Raw genomic sequence first — 18920 nt, forward strand, 5'->3', positions numbered from 1 at the left:
TTCCAATATTTTGATTAGTTTGTAAAAACAAACGGGACGAAAACAAATTTACTCTCGTAAGATAATAAGAATAATGTAATACAAATATTTATACTTTTATATACATGTATGCTTATGTGTATGCTATAAAAAGTTTCTTTGCTTTTTCTATCACATGTTTTTCATAAATTTAATTTCTTAGCTAACTTAGAAAATACTTGGATAATTGTAAATAAGAATCTTCATGAAAGAAGATAGATGTAATAAAATTATATTCTTCGATTATTATAATTTCAAGTCGATTCCTCATTGAAAAATTAAAATAGATAATTGCCTTCAACATTTTCATAATAAAAAGATGGGCCAAACTGAAGAGAGAATCTGTCATTGAAAAATAACATGATAGAATAATAAGATATTTTGTGCATGTGTGCTATGATTTATATGCAAATACACACTATAAATAAAATAGATACAAATAGAGCGTATCAGTATACATTTTTCAATCACTTATCAATATTTAACATGAATTGCTAATACATTTATTGAGCTAAATGATGAAAGAGAGAAAGGGAAAAAATATAATATTTTTAATAAGTATATCTATATTTTCTATAGAGTATTGAGATATATATCGCGCCGATCATCCCCTCCAATCATTATTCTCTCGATTGCACTTGACAACCACGACTAGGAAAGCGGCAGAAATCAGTCGTCGAAATCGGAGATTGAGTAGTGATCGAAGATCGAGTAGTGTTCGTTCGGAGTATTTTCGCGCCAAACTACTCCGACATCGCGGAAGATCCTTATGAGATTACCGCAACATATGTTGCGAGTGCTGGTAAACGTCGCGAGTATCTTTGCGAAGTAAGTGCCTATAAACGTTGCTCTCGATCCAACGAAAATGTCACATACACATTCTTGGCACGCTGTGTGATAGCAAACTTCGATTTTCATTGTAAAAAGATCAATGAATCCAGTGATCGATCAATTCGAAGAATTAAATAATAAAGGAATTAATAAAGGATTTAAATAGATTTGAATTTGAATAAATCTTTTATTTCGCTTGCAATTGTCGTTGCAAAAATATATTTTTCTGTAGAAAAATTTAATTACAAAAAAAGAGCAATTTGTAATCATTATAAATGTTTTAAAGATAAAAATTTAGAATTGATTCATAAATAAAATTTTATTTTATATATATTTTTAAAAAAATTGTGCAACAAACTATACATAATATATAATTAAAAGAATCTCGTTTGTTAAATCTTGAAACAATAAGTAAAATAAAGTTTTAAGGATTTAAACTAATCGAAGAGTTCTGCATGCTTCGATTGTTTATTAAAAATGATAAAGGCTGCAGCACACATTTTTGCATAAGCGCATAACTATAAACATAAGAAAATTGATTGGTCCCCAAGTATATGCATAAGAAAATGAACTAATCAATTTTCTTATGCTTATGTGCTTATGCAAAAGTGTGTGCTGCGGCCTTAAGAGTTTCGCTTAAATATTTTTCATCAAACTTAACCTTTGTAACTGACTTCCATTTTTCGCTGGAAAATCAGCTGTTTATATTCGCGCGCACGCACGTGATAAAAAAGTCCCGTCATTCCTTATAAGGATTAGGCTGATTGATTATCTCAAGTTCAATGTCAATCGACGAAATGATAAGACGGAAAATATATCATTTCGAAGCCTGGCGAACCGATTGACGTAACGTGCGGATGTTGCAGCTCACCTCGTGCAGTGTCTGCGAAAATAGCGGCGCGTCTCTGGGGTTTAGCGTTTATCTTAATAGTGCATCTCTTGGACGAGCCAAAGAGCGAAAGTAACGCGACGATGTCGTATATATTTATAGCGTGCAAGTCACAGATTTCATGGAATCGCCGGCGATCAAACGGCGTCTCCCACCATCCGTCCAGCTTGCAAACTGCGATACAATCACGCGTTGATTATGCAATTTAGCTACAATACGTTCCGCGGTCGCGGGACCGTGACTTTTTATTACTGATAAACAAGAAGTAAGATAAAAGAGTAACACGATTATGGACTTGCGTCTGCTTTGCGTAAACGCGGTGGTAAATAATGTCAAGACGTACAAATTCGATGCACGCGAAGGTACGTGTATGCTTTATACCGTTATCACCGTTGTATGTCGCAATTTGTTGTCTCGCTTGAAATTTTGAAAGTCGCTTATTATCCGACACAGGAATGATAATTTCTTCCGGATGGAATATTCAATTCCTGTACAAGAGATGTGATCTTCCTCACTGCAATTAATTTGTACTACATTTTGCCACTTATCTAATCACAATTTCAATCTATCTTTTATCATTTACCTTTTTATTATCCTTATCAGTTTGACACTTGTTTGAATTTTGCACTATTTTGAGTGTTAAACGCAAAAGATAACTGCTGTGCAACAGACAAAGTGAATCTCTTTTCAAGAAACAAAGTGATCAAGTATATTGTTTCTTTTATTTATTATTTTCTTTACAGAAAATGACAGGTGCCACATACTTAATAGGATTTTTGTTATTGAGAGGAGCAGCTGCGTTGACTGTTGATATTGAACATGATATTACTGTGCATATGAATCATATAACATCAGTTCCATTTAACATATCTAATTATAATTTATCATCAAAATTGTCCTTAAACGTCACCACTCAGGACAGTAATATTGCGACATCAAGTTTTCAGTTACAACGTGAAAATGATTATTTTGATGGCATTTTAAATATTACCGGTGTGTTTCTCGGTAGAACAAAATTATTATTTACTTTGGAAGAAAATGGGGTAAGTGTTAAATAAGCATTGTTTCTGAAAAGATATAATAAAGATTTTTTTTAGATTAAAGACAGCCAGGAGGTTTCTCATATTATTGTAGTACGAGAAGAACGTACAATAGATACCATATTCACTGCCAGTGTTGCAATACTTGTATCCATTTTGTATATTAATTTTGGCTGCGCAATGGATTGGAATATGTGCCGTGATTCATTAAAAAAACCAATAGGTCCAGCTATAGGATTCTTTTGCCAGTTTCTGATCATGCCATTGGTAAATTTTTTATCATAGATATAATATTACATAGCTAATATGTAGATATTTTTACATTTCCCATAATTTTTATCAAACAAATTTTTTCTGTGAATTTGTATTATTTCATATTATTTCCAGTTAAGTTTTCTCATTGGATCTCTTTTATTTCCTGACCGTCCTGAACTGCAAATAGGCATGTTCTTCACAGGAATAAGCCCAAGTGGTGGTGCTTCCAATATTTGGACGGTATTACTCGATGGCAATTTAAATCTCTCTGTTACAATGACTACAATATGTACCATTGCTGCTTTTGGTAAAAAATCAAAAAATAGAGATAATTCTTGTATATATAACATGCTATATAAAATTTTATTCTTTACAGGAATGATGCCGTTTTGGATCTTCACATTGGGCAAACGTATATTTGCACAGGGAAACCTTACAGTACCCTACCGTCAAATTGGCACTTTTGTAATTGGTCTCATAATTCCACTGGTTATAGGATTTGTTATCCAAAGAAAACTTCCAAAAGTATCAAAGATGTTGGTTCGGATAATGAAACCTTTCTCTATCATTTTAATTATATTCATTGCTATATTTGCAGTTTTAACTAATTTATACCTTTTCAAACTATTTTCATGGAAGGTAAGTTAATATTTTTCGTTGAATGAATCTACGAATAAAATACTAGAGTAAAGCAAATATACATGCAAAATATACATATTTATTTTCCTGTTTTAGATAGTAATTGCAGGAATGGGTCTGCCTTGGTTAGGCTTTACATTAGGTTTTATAGTAGCGAAAATCTGCAAGCAACCCCAAGCCAACATACGAGCAATAGCCATTGAAACAGGTATTCAGAATACCGGTGTAGCTATTTTTTTGTTACGTTTTACATTAAAGCCACCTGCTGATGACCTAACTACTGGTAAGTTTATACAATTACTTGTATAATTATACTTGTATGATTACTCGTTACAATTTTATATAAATAAATGTGTATTTATCTTGATTGTTTAATGAAATATTCTTTTTTCTTTTAGTGCTTCCTGTATCTACTGCAATTATGACACCAATACCATTAACAGTTCTATACATAATAAAGTTAATTTATCGATATATGCAACAAAACAGAAACAAAATGGTATTAGAAATTGTTCCATCATTAGAAAAACTCCAACAAACTACGGACATTTCTACTATCACGCAATTGAATGAATCTAAAGTAATTGAACGATTGACTGATAATTGATTCAATTGTGTAGAGTAATTCCATGTTTCAATAACATTAAAAAAAATATATACATATACATATATATAATATATATAGTATATATATGTATATATATATATATATATATATATATATATATATATATATATATATGCTCTTGTATATACATGTATAATTATTTATATCGTATATTAATATAAAAAATCTCAATAAGGATAAAATTATGGTTGTGGATACCATATAAATGATAATATTTATTATCTGTTAAATAATTGTTTCAAATATTTTTACACTAACGGTACTTAATATATTATAATTGACAATAATTTATAATTTATATTTAAGTACAAAAGTGTTTAGCAGGACGCTTAGTAAGGATATCTGTTGAATTTTTTGTGAGTTGAATCTCATCTGCATTTATATATACTATTCTTAAAAGTGCAATAACTTGAGAAATGTTGATATTTTTCTAAGCTTGTTTTTAATTGTAGAAAATGTGACAAATTTCAGTCCCTAAATATGTAAATACTATATATTTTTGTCAGCGCATTGTATCTGAAAATTTTTAAGTGGAAAAAAATAAATTTTTGACTAATGTGTTACAATTATAGTAAAGTCTATTTCGACTAAAAATAAATTTAGAAATTTATTTTTCCCGAACGACATCTATATTTTAAAAAATAACTATCAGCAGCGCCATCGTCTAACAAGCTGAATTTAGCAACAACAATGTGTTATCGAATTTGAACATTTCTCACGCCAATGTAACTAAACAATCATTCGATATACGTGAAAGCATAAATGAAAATTTCATTACAACTGTGCCAACTTTTCGCAATCCCATCAATACAAGGAATATTACACATCTCACGCGCAGCAGCTTCATAAAATGAAAAGATACAATATTTAAGATAATTGTTAATATCATATCAGTTGGATCTCTATTATCATATCGATTATACTTTCTCGTTTCGAGCACGTATGGCAATATGATAAATTGATTTTCCGACCAACACGTTGCTCTCTCCCACGTTCCTTTCCAAATTTTACGTCGAAAAAAGCTCGCAGAAAGGGAGGCAAACACGATCATGTCAATCATCTCGAAAGAATCTCTCCGATCAATCATCTCGAAATTGCATTGGTTACGACAAAGAGCGCGCCGAGGGTTGGCAGGCCTGGCTCCGGCCAGCGGTCGCCGCGCATTCTTGCTGCCAACTCGTGCTGCGCACGCGCGGTTTCAGTTTACAGTCCGAGTTTACGGAGAGCGAGTCGAGGCTCGAAGGCAGCGCGGACGATCTGGATCACGACGACTCACGTTGTTAGAGAATGCAATCTATCCACGACGGACGACGACGCGCAGATTGATAGCCGCGACCGAGCGTAATCGTCGAGCGCGCGAGATCAGGCGACAGGCGCGTATTTTCGCGAGCACGACCAGGGGAGAGGGAGTGAGAAACGGGGCAAGGGATAGAGCATGCGACCGCGCCTCTGCGACGTTACTCGGTGTGTCGACGAGGATGGGAAGTGCGCCGCCGCCGCCGCTGCCGCTGACGACGACGACGACGAGGGACGAAAGTGAGACAGGGATAACGTCGCTGCGGTACGTCGTGCGGTGCTGCATCATCATCGCTTAGGAATGGTATCGCCGTCCAAGCACCAACACCAGCAGCAGCAGCAGCAGCAACAACATCATCCTCATCATCATCGTCAACCCGGGCAGCCGTCGAGAGAGAACAAATCCGACCCGCGACGAACGTCGTGTAAGTAAGCTCTATGATTCCGCGTTGCATAATAACGCACCGGGCCGGCCGTTAATGGACACGAACCAGAAATGTTTGCCACGCGCGTTTCTTACGCACGTCTCTTCATTTACTCCACGTACAAGCAAATACACATGACACAAGGGACGAATTAGCGATCACCGAGAGTCGCCCGGGGTCCTACGCAAAGATATCGTTTGGTTACGTTTACATGTATCGTTATCAGAGGAGAGGTTGAGTCTCGGAGTCGAAAGATGATCTCTATGTTAAATTGGAGCGACTATGTTGCGAATAACGCAAGCGACTGTTGCCAGTGAGTACTCTGCGATCACTAGTGTTTTACTCTTGTTGTACAGCGCAAACACGATGATTCATATATATCACTCCCGGTTCGTATCTTTTTTTCAACACGACGAACGAGCTCCTATCGTTTGATTACAAGCTGCGCCAATTTGACTGTATCATGTGACTTGCACAGCGGTTGGTATAAATATAAGACAGCAATTATAACAAGTGATGAAATAATTGTCGCCTCACTGTATTTTTGTATTTTTGTCGAATACGCGAAAAGATTCAACTCCCAACCCCCTACACTTGAATCGGTTCATTCAGATAGACAATGGAAAGCTGTATTTTCGTGTCATGTCATATCATGCCTACAAAGCATCGTCGCGCGCGCGCGCGCGCGCGACTCGCGATGCTAGGACGGATAAAATTGAAACTTTCTTTTTGTTATAGATGTGCGTATACAAAAGGGGCTGAAACCTTTGGAAAAGAAGTCGTTTTATTTGGACATAAAGAACCATGTCACCGCGGCCAAGCTAGAAGCGAAGATCAGGGAGCTGGGCGGAGTGAGTCGTATTTCATCTTTGCTTGTTCCGATGCTGCGTTCGAGTAGAGCCCGTAGCCACGTTTCCCGCTTCGTTTCTCACCGCTTATCGATTTGTCAGAGCATTTGGTGTATTTCGGGCGAGTGTGCGAATCCTCCTCTCCCTCTCTCGTTCTTGTTTCTTTCTTCGTCTCTCTCTCTCTCCCCCCCTTCTCCCTGCGTGCGCTTCCCCCTCCGCTCCTCTCTTCCCGCCATTTTCGATCACTATGCCTATAGTCGCTTCGACGTAACGCGCGCGCTCTCGCTCCCCTGCCGAGGACGCGACGAAAAAAAAAATTCGAATCTCCGTCTCTCGCGGCGATGCGTTCTCCGGGCCATTCAAGCCGACCTCGTTGCCGCGTGATACTACTGAGTACGCGCGCGATTATCGAACTGCCGGAACACGGCAAACTCGTCCCCGAAAAATCCCGCGCGCCCCGATCTCGGTACTTTATCGGGTCACTCGTAAAACGGCTGCGAATTTCGATGTACGCGTATCGATTTTCCCGAATTAATTTCCCCGAGGCAGATTTATCGCTTATTTTTATCAATGTTTTAGGAAAGGAGAAATGTTTATGACGTCAGCGAAGCAAATTTATCGTTGATTAATATTAATAATACTTTGCAAAGGAAGAATGTTTACGTCAGAGGAAATGCTACTGGCAGAATTTTTATTTTATTATGAATAGAATGTCTAATTTAATCTGTGTCGTGACAAATTCAACAGAGATTTTCAACTCGTCTTTTTCAATCTAACGCAAAACTTTTTTACTTTATACGTTATACGTTAATCAAATTTCTAATTCTATAGAATTATACAACGTTTCTCTCAGGACAGAGACGCTTTCCATAAATATTAATCAACTCGAATTCGCGAAGAAAAACGTCAAGGTCCCCTCTATTCGCGCGTTGAAAAAAGTCGTCGCTCTTTTCTCCTCCGCAAAGTTGCATCTATGGATGTACGTTTCATTCGAAATGCGGGGAACGCGCGCGGCTGAAAAAGGACGACCCAACGTTTGCGGGACTGACCCTCGCGGACGTGACCGAGCATTACGCGAAAGAGGAAGCGGGTTTCCGTGCGTCGAGGCGTCTCGCGCGCGAGGCCGAGTCGCGTCGTTGCCGAGCCGCGCGCACGGGCTACGCCCTAAATTCAGCCTCTCTCGGCAACGGGCCGACGCGACGTTAGTCCACGCGTTGTACGTACGTACGTGTGTACGTATGTGCGATTGTCGGCCCTCGTAGCTACGCGCGCGAGACGGATACCCGGAACGATTTTTCTGTTGACAAACAATTTCCTCGTTTCGGCAAACTTCGCGCCGTTGCGCGCCATCTTCCGGAGCGCTGCGCGAACTTGGCAATGTCAAAAAAAGACAAAGAAAAGCCGTTCGCATGTAGGGTAGGAAATAACATGTGTCACGAGCCATTTCGTTATATCGCGATAATGTAAATTGTCTCTGATGATTTTGAGAGAAAAATTTCTGAAGATCGATATAGGTTAAACCGATTTTGCGGTTGGTACATCACGATACAGGGATGGGTTTCTCAAAATTAATTTAATTATACACTTTGCTCGAGAGAAGCGATTAAAGATACATTACGCGATACGACAGGAAGTAGATAGAAAACTTGGAAGCGCGCATTCTTACCAAGCTTCTCGAGAATTGAACAGGGGACGAATAAATGAACTTGTTGCCAGCACAAGCGGAAGGGCGAATGCAAAGTCGCCTCGCAACCGCCTATTAATAGAGCAGCTGTCAAATCGAGGGAGAGCCTCGCCTGTCTCGTCTCGCGCGGATTCGTCTTGTGTTGACAAACAAATGGCGTTGTCGCGCCATCTGAGCGACAGCGCGTGAAATTCCTTTTCCGCGCGCGTTTCCCTCGCGTGTACGTGTGCGCGAAAATTCGGAAAAGCGATCGGAATACGCGAACGCTCGGCAGGATGACGAGGGACGACGGTGGCGAGCGTGGCGAGCATGGCGAGCATGGCGATCGTGGCGAGCGGGGCCAGCGACCGGGCCGGAGAATCGCCTTCTCGTCGTCGGCTCGGGCGAGAGAGGAGCGAACGCGCGCGCCGTCTCCAGGCCCCCGTGCCAAGCTACTAACGGCAAATGGCCATTTTGTGCGTGACAGTTGTCGGCCGCCAAGTATAGCAGCAGCGTAACGAGCGGCCAACGAGGCGTCTCGGGTCGTCGGGTCTCTCCTCCGATCGGTTCCGCTTTCGTTCGTCGGAGCTCGTCGCTCCCGCGATCCTCTTTCGCCGTCCTAAACCTCGCTCGCGGTCGACGCCGCGGACGAGAGACGCCCGCGCGCGTCCTAGTCGCGTCGTGATTTATCCGCGAGCCGTCGTCCGTCAGCGAGCCTCGAAGCGCCGCTCTTGACAGGCGGCGAGCGCCCGTTTCTCTCGTCGTCGGTTTCGCGGATTCTCCACGTCGAGCGTCATCGGGATCGTCGACGGTTCCGGGGGCCGCTTCTCCACGTGCTCCCTCACGTGCCCGTGCTCCGGTTCTCGAGACTGGTGGCGGGCGTCGCGGGTATTATTAGACCAACGCTATGCGATCGACGGCGAGGGCGACGACGACGGACGGCGAGTGGCGACGTCCGCTATGCTCCCCGGAGCAGTCGCGGTGGCACCCGCGCGTCATCGCCGGATCGCGTTCCTCCGTGTAACGGTCGGCCCCTGCTGCCGCCGCCACCGTCGCTGCTGCAGCAGCCGCTCCGAGGAAGGCTGTCGCGAAATCACCTGACGTCAGCGTAACGCGATGCAAGCGTGCGCCCGAGTATCGGGTACGGAGCGCGCGCGTGTCTCGTTTGTATACGTATGCATGTACATATGTACTGCGCGCGCGACGTTTCGCTCGTTGCGCAAACGATAAACTTGCTCGAAAGTTGGAGCGTCTCGGTCGCTCGTGCCTCTTCGCGCTCGAGAGAGACGCCCGCGGCGACAGCTCGCTCCGCTCGGCGGTCTTTTCTTTGTCCGCGCTCGAGGAACGACGCGAGATGTCTGGAGAGCCCGGGGATTCGCTTGGAAGGAATGTGATCCGAGTGTTAGTCGATTGCTCGAAATTGTTTACACGTTTGTTTACACGTTTGTTTGCTCGCTGATGTCATCGCTTTGCTACTCTACTCTACTTGTTGCGCATCGTCAATTGTTGTTTCAACTTGGTGTTTTCTGTTTTAGACAATCGAATTGTTTCTAGTGCGCAGTGTGAGTCTTGTAATCAGCGATAGAGTAGATAAGACAGGTCGTACGAACTCTGAAAAACATAGATGGACCTGTGCCAGCGGCGGCAGTGGCGGACCCCGTTCGCTGAGAAGCATAGAAGTTCCGACGCCTACTCCTACGCCCCCAACACCTTTGCTAAGTTCTGAATGCCCCTCGTCCAACTTTACCAATCTACGGGGTCAAACTACCCAAAGATCTGTAAGTATGCAAAAGATGAAGGTGCATATAAACAATAGCGTTGGAGGCTTTTGATATGTTGCATAGAAATTGCATTCGATATTGTTATGTTGCGATGAAGAAATGGATGTCATCTGTCACTTGCATAGTACATTTTGATGCTACTTTATTTTCTATAAAGAACAAGTAGTATTACTTTTTCGTTATAATGTCAATAAATTTATAAATTATAATAATATATAGCGGCAATTGTATAAATAATATATTGAGAAATATGTTTTATTTTCAATTTAATAGAAATCGCGAGTGGATGCAATGTTGGAACGTGCTCTGACACAGCCACAACAGTGTTCCGTGGATCCACTAGATAACGCCCATAATTGGGAAATTCCTATTTGGACGACAGAAAAGTTTCAAGCTTGGCTCAACAAAATCTATGCTTCTTTCAAGGATACCTATAGCTTGAAGCAGTTGAAACAAACCAATCAGCGTAACACTGAGAAAAATTTTAAGGTCAAGCAATTGAAAGGATCATACATCAAATTTGAATCCTTTCACAGGTAATTGTAAGCTGCGATGTCGCACAATATTTTTATATCCATCTTTTTCCATATTGCTTTACGTTTCTTATTTCTGTTATAGAATTACTAGACCTGTGTTTCTGGAATTATCGTCGTGGCCAACGTTAAACTTCGACGGTGACCTAGGTTCGTGTCCTTTTGATACAAAGAAGCAGGGAAAACGAGAAAATAAATTAATAAACAAAGAGATTAAGGAGAATAAGGAGGCTATTGAATCTACAAATAGGGCCGAGGTGCATTATTCGTTCCATATAATCCCTTATATTAAAGATACTAAATTTACATAATTGTGTATTTTAACCAAGAAACAACATCATCAGCAATTTATTTTTTGCATTGACAGGGTAAAGAAATGACTCGGAGACCCCGTGCCACCGCTGCACGTGCCCGCAGAACAGAACAGCTGGTTGCTGGTTACTGCGAAATTTGTCACGTTCATTATGACGATCTATCCAAACATTTACAAAGCGAGCAGCACTTAAATTTTGTGGGAAATGACGACAACTTTTTATCTTTGGATACGTTAATCAATGCAGGCGCCAATGTGGAGGCGTTCTTAAAACTAAATAGAACAAAGGATATCGAGTAGGTATTTATAACTAAAATTTTAGATACGCATAAAATTGTATTTTGTTTAATTTTATTCATTAGATACACACATTCATATATATTTTATGCAATTGAGTTTATTTGTATTATTTTACAGGAAAGACTGTGATTGTTTCCCCAATGGAGATGGTAATCTTCATAATGCAGTACTGCCCGAGGAGAAGGTTAACAAAAACACCAAAACTTTAAGTAACTTTAGTGTTGACGAGATAAAAATGGTGAATGGTGCGCGTAGAAATCTTAATTTAAAATTAAGTTCGCCGCATAATTTGCGTACTCGCGCGAAACATGAAAGCGGACATCTTCTTAGATCCAAGGGCAGTCCGTGGCACGAAGTCGATAAGAGCGAAAAGTTGTACGATAAATTGGAGGGTTTCACCATCAAGAAACGTTCGAAAGGTACTATCTGGATCGAGGAAGATGACCCGGACGAGAAATATGAAGAGAACATTCTGCGAAAGGAATCGAAGCGAGAGGACTATAAAAGGCCCTTCTCGAATGATATCGACATTTTAAATACTAAGGAAGATAATATCAGTAGTAAGCATAGTAATAATCTAGATCCGCCAAACTTGCAGCCGGCGATTGTACATAACAATACGCAAAACGGTATTATAAATTCGTGTCGTATATCGGAAGAATCGGATTACCTCAAGAATAAGGACGAGTGTAACGGTGACGAAAACGCGTGTGCGTTGGAATGTATGATAAGTGTAGAAAACGGTGTAGTTGACAATAGTTATACCGGGAGTTGCAAGCCGTGTAAGAATTTATTTCAAAGAGACAATTGCGCATTGCAAGCGGAAAAAGTGACAATAGAAGCGAGAAAGTTGTCGGACGATGCGAAAGATTTTGTTTGTAATGAATATAACAAAAGTGAACAAAAAGATTCAAAAGTGCTGCAGGGAGAGAATAATCGTACGAAGCCCAAGCATCCTTCCCGCCTCAATCGAAGGGGTGGCAGAAGTATCAGAGGTCGATATCGACATCGACTATCGGTGGAGGAACGGTTGATCGAGGACAATCGCGCATATTACAAAGTAGAAGTGTTAGGTAATAAACTGCGATCGAGTGCAGTGACGGGTAGTGGCAATCCACAACAGCACGCGGGACCGAAAGATGGCGACGACGAGGAGAAAAAGGAAGCACCGTCGCCGAGTGAGAAGCCGGTGGTAGTGCGATTTAAGCGCGTAAGAAAGTCCGAGTTGTCGTTGCTGAGCGATGAGGCGGAATCCTTTATGTTTGGCGAACCTAAACGAGATGACTCGAATGAACAAACCAGTGACAGCGAACAAAGTAGCGTGTTTCCGAAAGATACGGAAAACAGCGAAGCCGATGAAACTGCCAATTCATCCACATTGCTGAGTTCGCCTTTAAATTCCAGTTCTGTAAAACAGGAAATTATCGAGGAGGATTCCCAGGATTCTGTACATCTAGGTAGAGCGAGAAAAAGGAGACGCACACAAGCTGAAGCGTTTATCAAGGACAACGCCGATTACTACAAGTTCGAGACGCCGGGCAGCAGATTAAGGTATCAAGCTCCGTTGACCGGTATCAAGGACGCCGCGTTTGCGGACAGTAGGGAACACGCGACGTTGAAGAAATCGGCCCAACAATCGAACGACTGCAAGTCACAAGTCGAGAATATAATCGAGAAGATTTATCCGTCCAAGCCGTCAACGGAGATTGAAAAAATGCAATTCTCCTTTGAAGCGATACCCAAATCCGAACCGTGGTATCAAACGTATCAACGTCAGGATACGGGTGCCGAGTTTTGGCACTGCTTCAGCGAATGCGATACGATGAAACCGTTCCTACTGCCATACGAGATAGAGAATTTTCACGAGACGCTAATAAAGATACAAAATAGAATCGACGCAGGAGGCAGGAAAAGGGGTCGTGGGCGCGGTATAGGATGCGCGGGACGTTCGCCAAGAAAAAGTCCACGTTGCCACGCGTCTACGCTCGCCATCATGTCCACTATCATTCGCAAAAGAGAGCAACAACAGTCGTCGACATTATGCACGATAGAAGAAACACCGCCATTTGTCAGATCGCGCACAAATACACCCAAGCTTGAACTAAAACAAGATCTCAAGTCGGATCTGGACGAGGAGATAAAGGATATAGCAAAAACAATCGACGATATGCTGAGCGCAAAGGACATGATAACAGAATTGAACGTTTCATTAGAGCCTGACATGGACTTGGCGCAAGCCGACAGTCTTTGCGGGACACCAAAAGGCGCGCCGTCGAATCTGTTGGAGTTGCTCGATAATTGTCAAGATATCACCAACTGTTTGGAAAACAACTCGTCATGCGCCAGTTCCGAATGTGGTGAGGCGAACATAGACATTCCGCTGAAAAGAAGAAAACGAAGGAAAAATCGAACCGGTTGGCCAGTTGGGAACAAAATGAAGAAAAAAGTACAAACAAACAACAAGGTATCGTCAATGGATAGCGACCGGGAATTGTTGCTGGAGAAAAAGCTCTATCCTGGCAGGAGTTTCGCTGGAAATACCTTGGATACGTCCAGCAAATTGCCGGAAGGGACTAATTCTCACCCGGTAACGACATCGAATAATAACGTTGTACTGCCAACCGTTGCGGAACGGCTAAACATCAATCGAAAGAGCGATACTGACGCCTTACTGGAAATTTGTACATCTCATAAATCGTGTCACGAGACGCTCGCAAAGAGAGACAAGAGCGTAGATGCCATTAACGACGACAACAACACGAGCAGTTACGTCGAATCATTAGCCATCTCGGAGAACACGTGCGACGACACAACGAATAAAAACTACTTGTCGAACAAGGATTATCCGTGTAGGAAAGACTTATCCAAGATCGAGGAGATTTCGGAGAACGACGAGTCGGGCAACGATGAGAATCACGAGAATCAGAAGAGCCTGTTCGGCAGAAAAGACGTCAACGCAATCACCGAGAGGAATTTGGTTGTCAAGTCGTCGTCTATTGTCAGGAAGCAACGACAACGAGACCACGTTGCCGTTGCTATCGCCGTCGACAATAACAGCTGCGAGTCGCGAGACACGGAGATTGAGAATCGGGACAATATGCAGTTGCAGCAGTGCAGAAAGGAGGCAGAATCCGGTATAGTTCCTAAGAAACATCACAACACCAATTCCGAATTGTCGTCGCCGAAACGGCAACTGCGAGGCGGCAATTGCGAAGAGAATTCGTCCGAGAACACGGGGGAATTGTTGAAGCAACATGGTCGTCAACACGGCATCGTGTTTGCCGCGACAAGGCGCGGTCGAATGGGTTCACGAAGGCGCATCTATTCTAGGAAACGTCAGTCGAAAACGGCCGTCGCTCACAATAATCTGTCGTCGTCCGATCATCACGTTGGCATGGTGTACGACGATGAGAATTGTAAGAAGGACGCTTATTTGAGTATTACGTCTACGTGTAATAAAAAGCAATCGCCAAGTGCCGGAGTGCGTAGCGCGAAGCGCAAAAGCGAGGCCATCTCGTCGTCGGACAACGTCCAGGAATCGTCCGATCCGATGATGGATCAATGTGCGTTATCGGAACGCGTTATCAGCCCGTCGTCGGTAATATCGTCCACCGAGCTCGAGCAGCGACGTTCGAGCATCGAATTCCAGCCGGTCGTACGGATGATGAAGCTCGACGATCAAGTGGACATGGATCATGGTATTCTGTCGACGGTGACGGTGGCGAGTAATCGACGATTGAGAAGTTCCGGTGGTTCGCCACGATCGAATAACCCCAAGCCGCCGAAGAAACGCATAAAGTCCAGTCGTGGACATTTTGGACGGTGGTTGAAGAGCAGCTGAAAAATAGATGCGAAGAATAAAAGTACTTGGACTTAGATTTCAACGACGCTCGATCTCGCGATTTGATATTGTCCTGACGCGATGTACATTGTGTATAAAAATATTATTTGTGTACGTAGAGAATAGTATTTAACATCGCATCGTAGTATTCTCTTTTTCTCTCACTCTCTTTCTCTCTTTAGTGATACCCATGAAGTAAGAGAGAAGGAGATCGAACTCCATGTAACAAAAGTGGTCCCGAAAAGTGGCACCTAATTGAGAGGGAAGGGAATCCGCTGAAAAGAATAGTTTCTCGTGTTTTGGCACCATTTGCAATTATTAACTTTACCCGGCCAGCTCGGTTTTATCTCAATTGTTTACCTGTGGCTTTACATGCATTTTTCATGATAAAAATGGCATGTTGGATCAGAGAGCTGCTAGATTCGAGACACAAGCAACCGTAGTGAAGGGGATAATGGACATGGATAATGGAGCGTAAGTGTATCGGCGTCTCGGCCAGCTCACACATACGCTTACGCTCGCATGTCCGTTACCCCCTCCACTATGGTTGCATATTGCTTGCGTCTCGAATCTGGCAGCTCTGTGTTGGATACGCGGATGCACCACCGAAAAAGGAAAGAAAGATTCTTCATGGTAGAAAAGCCTTTTTACGGTTTGCACGGAAAAAATGTTTAATAATTGGTATCAAATAATACCTCACTTTCAACTTCGGTACTTTACGTTGCACCGTAATAGTTGCACTGTCTGCCATATGAAAAATACCTTCTCGAGAAATGTTATCTTTCTGAAAATGTAATTCACAGATGCGACTTTTTTTGCTGAACTCGTTGATGCCTCTTGCAGCAATTCCATTATCACACCAATTATTAAACATTTTCTCCATGCAAGCTGTAAAAAGGCTTTTCTTCTTTGAAGAATCTTTCTTTCTTTCCTTTTTCCATCTTTCTTTCTTCCATTTTTATCATGAAAAATGCATAAAGTCACAGGTAAACAATTGAGATAAAACCGGGCTGGCCGGGTAAGATTATATTAATAATTGCAAATGATTAATTAATAATTGCAAATGGCCCAACCATAAGAAACTATTCTTTTCAACGAACTTCCTCTCAATTAAATGCTATTTTTCAGGACCATTTTCTCTACTCGCGCGCTATCAAGTTCGATCTCCTTCTCTCTTACTTCATGGTGATACCATTCTACTTAGTGACGTTCTTTCAGACGGTTAGTTAACACTCCCTCCCTTTATACATCTCACTATACATTCTTTCGATGCGGTCGTTGTGTTTTCGGAAACAGGATAGTTTTGCCCTTTTTTTTTCTTTTTTCTTTTTTTTTTTACCATTTGTCGTTGTCCCTTTTTTATTTCTTTTCTTCGTCATTTGCATTAGACGAAAATTGTATATCACTTTGAGAACAGTCTGTTTGTTTAAATCATTATTAAGAATTATTTCTATATAGAATGTATACATTTTTAGAGTACGCAAGACTGCATACAGCTTTATACAGTATAATCACTCATTTCTGTTATGCTACATATTATTGAAGATGATTTTCTATATTTCCAATTTTTTCAGTATATATCTAATTATTTTATTTCAAACAAAACTGTAAGTCTCTCACGAGTTCAAAAAGAGAAATTATCATTATTAAAGATACAAAAATTTTCCATTAAAAATTGTTTTATTACACCTTTATAATTCCACGAAATTATCTTTAGATTTGTATAGAATTTAATTGCCCTAATTTATAATTTCTAGAAAAATTGGCCGTTTCTTTTTTTTTTAATTATTTATATAATTCTACTTGTAAGAAACGATTAATTAAAATCTAAGTCGAATAACAATAAAAATTATGGTGCAATTGCATAATTATAGTTTCTAAAATTAAAAAAATCTTTATTTTTCTAGGAATTCAAAATCGAATGAATTAAGGTACAATTTTAATTTTCAAATGCCACTGATTCTTATCGATAATAATTTAACAATCATTTTGATCTTTAATCTATTTTAAATTAAGAGACTACATTTAATTAAGAGACTACATTAAATTAAGAGACTACATTTATACGTTTATTTCTAAAACATATTTTGAAGGAAATTTACAATAAATCGAGCATTACGTCAAGCCTTCACGTTCATGAAAGGCTTTTTTCATCTCGGTCAGTCTCTTTCTTTTGTTTTCTTTTTGTGATTGTTGTTTTTTCTCGAGGCCGCGTATCTGAGCTTCGATGGAATATTCTTTATTCAACAAATTATCTAGTTTTGTTATCATAATCTCGCGCGCACGTTTCTTGTTGTCCCATAGACTTCGCGTTTCATGACATTTGACAACGAGTCCTGTTGGTTTGTGCTTTAACGATACTGCATTATTTGTTTTGTTTGTCGCCTGGCCACCAGGACCACTGCCACGAATAAACTTTTCCTCAAGATCAGCCTCATCCAATTTCGGTACTTTCGAGTAATCGAGATGACGTTTGTATGACTTGCTGCGAACTGGCACATTTTTACAATTATCAATCGCAATACTCAACATCAAGTATTCTTCATGGTTGATTGAGGAGCAAATCCTGTTGTGGGTCTTTTGACACATTGATAAGAATGTCGCAAGCATGATTCTCTCTATAAGATGTATAAGTAGTGTGTTTCATGAAGAACAAAATCCACTAATGAATAAAGACTATATTTTTATACTGGTCTCTTGTTATGTTACAAAACACGACTCATATCACTCTTTTGGCTTCCAAAAATTTTATACCTTTCTGAAAGAAGAAGAAAAGAAATTGATTAATTCTGTGTTACTAATATAGAATTTTTAATATTACGTAACATAAGTAACATGAGAAATATAAAAATAAGAAATATACAAAACATGAGAAATAAAAAAATTTCCAAATTGAAAAACAATTATATGTAATAATTTCGATATATATACACGAATAAGAGAAAAATGTAATAAGATTTAAAAATCTTTAATTTTTTGTACATTTAATATAATTCCATGTTATGAATGCATTGATCAAACAATAAATGCTTTCTATATCAGTTTACAAGTTGGGGAAGAGATTAAAGAGATTATCACATTAATATCTATTAATGGTATATGAGTCATGCGATTGAAACCTGTAATATAATTACCTTTAAATGAAAATCTATCATCGCTTCGTCGGTCAAATCTTTATTATTCTTAAAGGCCATTCGTACTCTGTGTCGAAAATATCCCTTATTCGTGAATCTCAAAGCTTCCCCATATCTCAGAATATCCTTATAAAGTTTCAGGACAGTTTGCCGATTCATCACGATTTACCGGAATAAAAAGATATAAATCAAGATGAATCAAGATGCACAAATTTTATCATTAGTTTTATCGTGGAGGTACATAGAAGCATACGAGGTTAGTTTCAACACCGCTTGTCCTTGGACTCGAATTTGAACAAACTAAAATGGTCACGTGACAAAAAGCGAGGAGTAGGCGCTATATTCAATGAAAACTATGCGTGCGCACACAATATGTTTATATACATAAAATATATCAAGGAATGTGTCAAACACATACACATACATTATAAAGATATTATAAAGACATTATAAAGCCAAATATAAAGATATTATAAAGACACAGAT

General features: G+C 40.3%; 4 protein-coding genes across 7 annotated transcripts; 2 read left to right on the top strand and 2 right to left on the bottom strand.

Annotated features, from left to right (window-relative positions):
* The first annotated feature begins 641 nt into the window (after positions 1-641).
* Positions 642-4331, top strand: LOC105256099 (ileal sodium/bile acid cotransporter). Of its 3 annotated transcripts, XM_011265757.3 has the most exons (8): positions 650-846; positions 1841-2100; positions 2482-2781; positions 2836-3045; positions 3166-3340; positions 3410-3672; positions 3769-3955; positions 4071-4331. In XM_011265757.3, the coding sequence occupies exons 2-8, from the start codon at positions 2068-2070 to the stop codon at positions 4277-4279; spliced, it is 1377 nt and encodes a 458-aa protein (XP_011264059.1). In that variant the 5' UTR covers positions 650-846; positions 1841-2067; the 3' UTR covers positions 4280-4331. The 3 variants fall into 3 exon arrangements, with proteins under 3 accessions (XP_011264061.1, XP_011264059.1, XP_011264062.1); XM_011265759.3 differs by lacking the exon at positions 1841-2100 and having other exon boundaries at positions 642-846; XM_011265760.3 differs by lacking the exons at positions 650-846; positions 1841-2100 and adding an exon at positions 2107-2265.
* A 1187-nt stretch (positions 4332-5518) lies between these two features.
* Positions 5519-15728, top strand: LOC105256098. 2 transcript variants are annotated; one of them, XM_011265754.3, is made up of 7 exons: positions 5519-6021; positions 6760-6872; positions 10068-10310; positions 10587-10849; positions 10932-11103; positions 11214-11455; positions 11577-15728. In XM_011265754.3, exons 1-7 carry the CDS (start codon positions 5898-5900, stop codon positions 15298-15300), a joined length of 4881 nt encoding a protein of 1626 aa, XP_011264056.1. In that variant the 5' UTR covers positions 5519-5897; the 3' UTR covers positions 15301-15728. The 2 variants fall into 2 exon arrangements, with proteins under 2 accessions (XP_011264056.1, XP_025263656.1); XM_025407871.1 differs by lacking the exons at positions 5519-6021; positions 6760-6872 and adding an exon at positions 8688-9933.
* Positions 15729-17218: 1490 nt separating this feature from the next.
* LOC105256095 (probable peptide chain release factor C12orf65 homolog, mitochondrial) lies at positions 17219-17957 on the bottom strand. The gene has a single exon (XM_011265752.3). The coding sequence runs from the start codon at positions 17908-17910 to the stop codon at positions 17416-17418; it is 495 nt and encodes a 164-aa protein (XP_011264054.1). The 5' UTR covers positions 17911-17957; the 3' UTR covers positions 17219-17415.
* LOC105256096 lies at positions 17878-18816 on the bottom strand. Its single transcript, XM_011265753.2, has 2 exons — positions 18435-18816; positions 17878-18058 (listed from the first exon to the last, which is right to left on the bottom strand). Exons 1-2 carry the CDS (start codon positions 18591-18593, stop codon positions 18020-18022), a joined length of 198 nt encoding a protein of 65 aa, XP_011264055.1. The 5' UTR covers positions 18594-18816; the 3' UTR covers positions 17878-18019.
* Between the last annotated feature and the right edge of the window lie 104 nt (positions 18817-18920).

The sequence above is a fragment of the Camponotus floridanus genome, unplaced genomic scaffold, assembly GCF_003227725.1.
Source record: "Camponotus floridanus strain SB8 unplaced genomic scaffold, Cflo_v7.5 scaffold19, whole genome shotgun sequence".
Taxonomy (NCBI): Eukaryota; Metazoa; Arthropoda; class Insecta; order Hymenoptera; family Formicidae; genus Camponotus; species Camponotus floridanus.

Bases quoted from the DNA above. Each gene is read 5' to 3' on its own strand.
- LOC105256099 (XM_011265757.3), top strand. From the start codon at position 2,068: ATGTCAAGACGTACAAATTCGATGCACGCGAAG. The intron at 2,101-2,481 runs GTACGTGTATGC...TTTTCTTTACAG, and splicing joins CAAATTCGATGCACGCGAAG to AAAATGACAGGTGCCACATA. The intron at 3,673-3,768 runs GTAAGTTAATAT...TTCCTGTTTTAG, and splicing joins TCAAACTATTTTCATGGAAG to ATAGTAATTGCAGGAATGGG.
- LOC105256098 (XM_011265754.3), top strand. From the start codon at position 5,898: ATGGTATCGCCGTCCAAGCACCAACACCAGCAGCAGCAGCAGCAGCAA. The intron at 11,104-11,213 runs GTGCATTATTCG...TTGCATTGACAG, and splicing joins AATCTACAAATAGGGCCGAG to GGTAAAGAAATGACTCGGAG. The intron at 11,456-11,576 runs GTAGGTATTTAT...ATTATTTTACAG, and splicing joins AATAGAACAAAGGATATCGA to GAAAGACTGTGATTGTTTCC.
- LOC105256095 (XM_011265752.3), bottom strand. From the start codon at position 17,910: ATGCTTGCGACATTCTTATCAATGTGTCAAAAGACCCACAACAGGATT.
- LOC105256096 (XM_011265753.2), bottom strand. From the start codon at position 18,593: ATGAATCGGCAAACTGTCCTGAAACTTTATAAGGATATTCTGAGATAT. The intron at 18,059-18,434 runs GTAATTATATTA...TTCTTCTTTCAG, and splicing joins TGATAGATTTTCATTTAAAG to AAAGGTATAAAATTTTTGGA.